The 6,214-nt window shown below is 47.4% G+C and overlaps 1 protein-coding gene across 2 annotated transcripts in view; it reads right to left on the bottom strand.

Moving 5' to 3' along the window:
* The window catches only part of SH3RF2 (SH3 domain containing ring finger 2), a 152,010-nt gene extending 148,100 nt beyond the window's left edge, over positions 1-3,910 (bottom strand). The window contains exons 1-2 of one of the 2 annotated variants that reach the window (XM_082454171.1): positions 3,689-3,910; positions 2,083-2,563 (exon numbers count right to left, since the gene is read on the bottom strand). In XM_082454171.1, coding sequence (XP_082310297.1) covers positions 2,083-2,460 — 378 coding nt within the window. In that variant the 5' untranslated portion in view covers positions 2,461-2,563; positions 3,689-3,910. The remainder of the gene's footprint in view (positions 1-2,082; positions 2,564-3,688) is intronic. The other variant, XM_082454172.1, reaches the window with a different exon arrangement.
* Between the last annotated feature and the right edge of the window lie 2,304 nt (positions 3,911-6,214).

A 6,214-nucleotide genomic window follows, 5' to 3' on the forward strand; every position in this document is an offset into this window, starting at 1 on the left:
TTACATCCAGGAGTAGTTTGTTCATATCCCCGTTGAGAGAGGCAAAAGGGATGACACGAGGCACTTGGAGAAAGGTAGGCTCAGGAAATGAAGGAAACAGGGGCAGTTGCGGGCTGGCTGCCTGCTCTGCTCTCTTGTAGAGAGTCTTCACTAAACCAGGTCCTGCCTGAAAGCAGGCGCCCTCAACGGCTTGCTTCTCTATTTCAGCCTCATGGCAGGACTCCAGTGCAGCTCAGAGGATGGGCACAACCCCATCACCGGCACCTTGGTCTGCAGTGACAGGTCCTTGTGAAAGAGTTCCAGGGACACGCAGCATCTTACTGGCTGTCTCTTACGTTGGACCAGCTCTAGTTCCTACAACTCCCTATGCCGGGAGGGGCCTGGGAATCCTCTGTAGTTCAAAAAGTAGGTAGCTGTGGATCCATCTGTTGCTACCTTTTCTTAGCAACATAGCCACATCGAAAAAAGATGAAAGCATGAACAAAAACATGCTAAGGTGGTAGGGGACTTGCCTCCTCCCAGTCCCCCGACACTCTCTGAGTGATCGATGATACTCTGCCCTGCGGGGAGGCAAGTCAGACTTTGCAGCGCAAGGGAGGGGAGAGGTTGCTGGGTCTTAGGAATTCAAAGGGAGATTTGCTGACCCAAGATAGAGCCTAATGCTCTATAAACACAGCCTGCCTCAGAAAGTTTGCTCCCCAACCCTGACCCCGCCTTTTCCAGGCCTGTGGATTCTGATTGATGACTAGACCTAGGGCTAATAAGGAGCCTTAAACAAGGGCGCCAAGCCCTCTTCGGGAATGTGTTCACGCACACAGGCCCAATGGCATTAAAAAGTCTGCAGTAAAGAAATCACACCAATGCCCTGCTTCTTCCCGCTCTCATTTTGGAATGTTTCCACACTCTCCTACTGCATGGGTGGCTTAAAGGTGCAGGGAACCCAAGGAGGGGTGAGTTGTTGGAAAGAATACTTTAGAAACTTGCTCTGAATGCACACCACAAGGCTATTCTCCTTCAGTGGGAAGGAATCCGGGAAGGACCCTCCCACCCTCTGCTACTCTTCACAGCAGGGAGTCGTGAGACTCTGCTGCCAGTATTAAAGCTTGCTTCAGGTGGGACTTCACAGAATACAGCTGAGACTTTCTAAGTATGCCAACCACCCAAGCCACAGCTTGCCATGTCCACGTGGACACAATGACTGCAAGGGTGACAGCATATAATCCTCCTGGAGCCACAAGGACCACGCTCTTCTCTTGAAATGTCCCCTTACCCAGCTTCCCATATCCAGGTCAGATAAAGTCCTGAGGATGTGCCCACAAGGCTGGAGACAACGATTCACATTACAAACACCAAAAGCGTTACTGGGTGATCTCCCGGGGCTCTCCTGGGGCTCTTCATTTATTTTATTGCAGCCTCTGATGTGCACTTTGTGTATGCTTTATTCATTTTGTAAAGTAAGACACACCTGCGGGGCTCCTATACACATCTATTGTACTTCACAGCCAGCCTTTGCTGTCAATCACTCCACCCACATATACGCTCCCTTCCCACGTGAAATTTGGGCAGTTAAATGTCTTGATAACTTTGAACCATTATGAATGAACATTGTTATCATGGCACTTTATGACTGGGAATGGAAAGATGGATCGGGGTAAAATGCAAACAAAACCTGACATTTGGAAACTTCTTTGAGATCTCAAAAGCAACAAGCAGTTAGATTTGTTTTTCTTTTTTCCCATCCTCTGTGCATTTCCCGTGCCCTGGTTTGGCCTCAGAACAGCAGAAATGTAAGACCAAAAATATAATCAAGAAAGCTTTTTTCCTTGTCCTACCACCTTCTGGACCAGGAGCAGGGAGAACCTGGGAAGCTTTAACAATTCTAAGAATTCGTGGGTGGATCAGATAGGCTCAGGATTCCACCAAGTCTCAGTACAAGGATCACCGCCCACAGAAACTCATCCCCAGGGGATCCTCCGCAGGGGCTCTTTGAAATGTAACTAAAAGAAGAGAAGCCCCAACTGCTGGTGCAGGCAAACCCAACCTCCAAGTGGACACAGTAGGAACAAATGAGATCTTTCTTACCCCATCCATGTGGATTCTGATGTTAGGCACCAGCCGGAAAGGGCTGCACTGCAGACCTCGGGGGTGAGTCTTGCTCTTCCTGCTGTCCTGTGAGGTCAGCACGCCAGGCCTGCAGAGGGAGCCCCCTCCCCCCGAGCCCTGTCCCGAGCGCACGCCATCCAGAAGGCGCACGAGCAGCAGGTTGGCCGGCAGCGCCTCGATGCTGCAAAACACCAGGGTCCTGCATTCGGGGCACCTCAGCTCCCTGTGGGTCTTGAAAATCCTCTGGAGACATGGTTTGCAGAAGGTATGCTGGCAAGGGAGGACTTTGGCAGTGACATCGAGCTTTTCGAGGCACACGGGGCACTCCAGAAGATCAAGTAACGTCACATCATCCATTTTATTTTAAAACTCCAGTCCTGACCCCGGAGGGGCTAAGTCCACATGGTCAGGTCAGCTGAGCCAAAGGGGCAGAGACTGCCTCTTGAGAGTGTCCGGATGCCTGCCGGTTTGAAGGAGAAAGGAAGAGAAGAAAAACCTGTGACTGCTCGGAGAGGTGTATCCCACCTACATCCAGCCAGAGTCTCATAAGGCAGTTTGCAAGGACTTTGCTCCCGCACCCAAGTTTCGGATGACTCATTCTGATTCAGTGCTCGCAGGTATAAGCCTCGACTCCTGCCTGCTGGCGGATGTGAGGGAGAAGTCAGCACAGCCACTGACGACTTTCATTGCCTCTCCGTGTGCAAGGCAAGAGGGGGAAAGAGAACTGGCCCGTTGAGGGGACAAAGCCACCCCTCTCTCTCAGCCAGGGCTCCAAGGGTGAAAGCCCTCAGGCAGTCCATCTGGGTCTCAAATGAAAGGCCTCTCAGGATGCAATTTCTCTGAAGCTATTTACTCTTTTTTCCCCCCCCTTCTATAAGTTTATCTGCTTTCTGCACCACCCTATAACAAATTGTTTACATAGATAAATGTATCTGAATCTCATGTAGCTGTAGAATTCTTTCCTTCACACTACATCTTCTCCCATTATTTTGTTCTAGCAATGTACAAGAAAAATTTCTACTAGAAACTAATTTTCAAAAATTCTTTTGTCAACTCCAGGCCATGTGGCTTGGAAGTTTCTTTTTTTTTTTTTTCTTTCTTTCCTCTCTCTCTCTCTTTTTTCTCACCTTGATTATCTTAGCCTCAGAGACAATATCCCTCCCATAAGATAAAGTTGCACAGCCTGTTTTGTTACTTTGACAATTGTTCTCAGTTTCAGCTGAAGCAGATAGGAATTCTGGATGGTGGTCACAGCCTGCAAGAACCAATAGGGAGCAGCATATACAGGTGTGTGTGTGCGTCTGTGTGTGTGTGTATTCTGAAAATCATCCTTGTCCCAGAAACAGTTTCCTTTCGGATGTCTGAAAAGAAGTCTCCCCTTTAGCAGAGCCTCCAGGGAAGAGGTCCCCGGCCCTCACAGCGCCAGGGCTTGGGCGAACGCATTAGCGGGAGGTTTGGCACGACAGCCGGCGGCCCCACTGGTGAATAAAGCAGACAGGACACACCAGGCTGAGAGCCGGCGCCGGCCTTCCTGAGACAACTCTCCAAAGATGTCAGCGCGGGGAGCTGTGCGGGGGCCACTAACCTTGAGCTTGTAATCCCGGCTGAGTTCAGCTCAGCACGGTTCTCGGCTCCCGCTCCGCCAGGCTCCCTCGACCGGCTTCCGTTTCCCCGGGAGCTGGGGCTGCCGCTGCTTTGCAAACTTTTACAACTCGAGCCTTACTCGCTTCAGGGATCGCCTTACTCAGCCCTGTTAACGCTTTCAGCGCCGGGCGCCCGCAGTGCTTTCCTCTGCGCTTACTCTCTGCCACTGATTCTTCCTTTGTGCAATTGAGTCGATTTCTGGGAAAAGATCACAGGGGGCAAAATATTTGGCTAGCTCACAGGGCAAAATATTTGGCTAGCTCATAAGGCCAAATATTTACAAAGTTTATATTTTCACCTTTCTCATTTTCACTCCTTTCCCAGACGCTGAAACACACTCAGTTATAAACATGCCCCGGTGATTGTGTTTATTTTAAACTTTTATGAGGATTTCCTGAAAACGTCAAATGTATTAACGGTAGCTATGATACCAAAGATAAACCGGCCACCTAAAAAATACTGCTCCTTAAAAATCACAGTTAGTCCTTGAATTGTGAGAGTTGAGAGGGACTTGAGTGATCTTTTTGCTCAATCTTTTGAAATTAAAAAAAATCAGTACTGTGGTGGTCCAGACACATCCTTGAAAAGTCAAAGCACAGGATGGCTTAAAGAAAAAGGAAAAGCAATGTCCCAGGTCCCCCCCTACCCTACCCACTGGAGCCTTTTATAGCTCCAAATAATGCTTATACTTCTATTTCTTGATTTATCAATAGTATATTTCATTTAACACTACAAAGTTACCCAATAAAGTAACAATAATATTATTATTATTACATAACACCAGAGTAGTGTAGCCCTTATCTGTGCCAAGCACTGTTTTAAATACTTTACCTGCACTAACTCATTTAATCCTTTTAGCAGCCCAGTGATACACTACGCTCTTCTTACCCTCGTTTTACAAAGAAGGAAATGGAGACTCGAGGTTAAATAACTCATCCTAGGAGTCACAGCTAGCAAGAGGCAGGTGGTCTGGGCTCTTAACCACCATGTCATATGGTGATACAACTTTAAGGGGAGGAGAGATGGTTGAGGGGAGCTAAACCTCATCTAGGATGGCAGGAAGTCAAAAGATAATGACCCAAAGTGACCAATCAAATTCTGTGGCAGATGAGGCAGCTGTGCCCAGAGAGACTGAGAGATTCCTTGACGTTACCCAGTGAGTCAGGGGCAGAACTGGGACTAGATACTGGGTGCTCTGCTTTTACCGTATCTTCTCTCTCAAACACAGGGATGACAATTCCTTATCATGAAGAAAGTACTCAGATATAACTCCATGGGAAAATCATAAGAGGGAACCAAGAGGTCTGAGAACAGATCACAGTGGTTTACATGCTTTTCAAAGTTCTTCTGTGTCAGTCCTGAAAAAGCAAACATACATGAGGCTCAAAACAGGGGGGAGCTTTAGGATGGAGCAGATGAAGTCATATGTTCTCCAAGCACAGAGGCCTAATTTGGATACATGTCAATTCCAGAGATCACTTTCAATTCTTTTTTTTTTTTTTTCTTTCATCTCTCTTTTATGTAGGGTTTTTTTTTTTTTTTTAACATCTTTGTTGGAGTATAATTGCTTTACAATGGTGTGTTAGTTTCTGCTTTATAACAAAGTGGATCAGTTATACATATACATATGTTCCCATATCTCTTCCCTCTTGCGTCTCCCTCCCACCCTCCCCATCCCATCCCTCTAGGTGGCCACAAAGCACCGAGCTGATCTCCCTGTGCTATGCGGCTGCTTCCCACTAGCTATCTATTTTACATTTAGTAGTGTATATATATATGTAGGGTGTTTTGAGCTTCAGCATCACATCCCACTCTGTTGCCTGTTTCCTTCAACAAATTTCCATTTTAGATTCTGTGCTTATCAGGAAGGCCCTGTAGTTCCAGACCCTTTGGTGTCCCCGCTTGGTAAAGCTGAGCTGTCTCCTCTGTGAGCTGTCGCTCAGTCCCCTCACCCCATAGAAAGGGCCAGTCTAGTGGGAACTCCACCTGCAGGGGTGGGCAACATTTTCCCTCTTCCCCTCTCTTGTATTTTTTTTGGATCTTAGTTCCCCACCAGGAAGCACAGAGTCTTAACCACTGGACGGCCAGGGAAGTCCCCCCGCTCCTGTTCTTAGACATCTCTCTCTCCCTCACATACCCACATCTGCACCTACACATGCAGGCACACACATGTTTGCACAAGGACAAGCATACTCATCATCTTAGTAACGTAACATTTATGCCTCAGAGCAGTGCTAAGACTTTAAACAGACTATCTCATTGAATCCTGCCAACCACCCTATAAGGTAGGTGCTACAACTTTCCTGGAGTCACAGAGGTTGTGATCTGAACCCAGGTTGGTCTAATCCTGGGGCCTATGTTCCTTACCATTATTGCTTCTTGTGTTATAAAGTCATGTATATGCCATAAGTATACCCGTCTATGTTTACCTAAGTTTATGTAAAGATACACATGCAACATTATGTAT

Source organism: Balaenoptera physalus (genome assembly GCF_965194825.1).
Source record: "Balaenoptera physalus genome assembly, chromosome: 3".
NCBI lineage: Eukaryota > Metazoa > Chordata > Mammalia > Artiodactyla > Balaenopteridae > Balaenoptera > Balaenoptera physalus.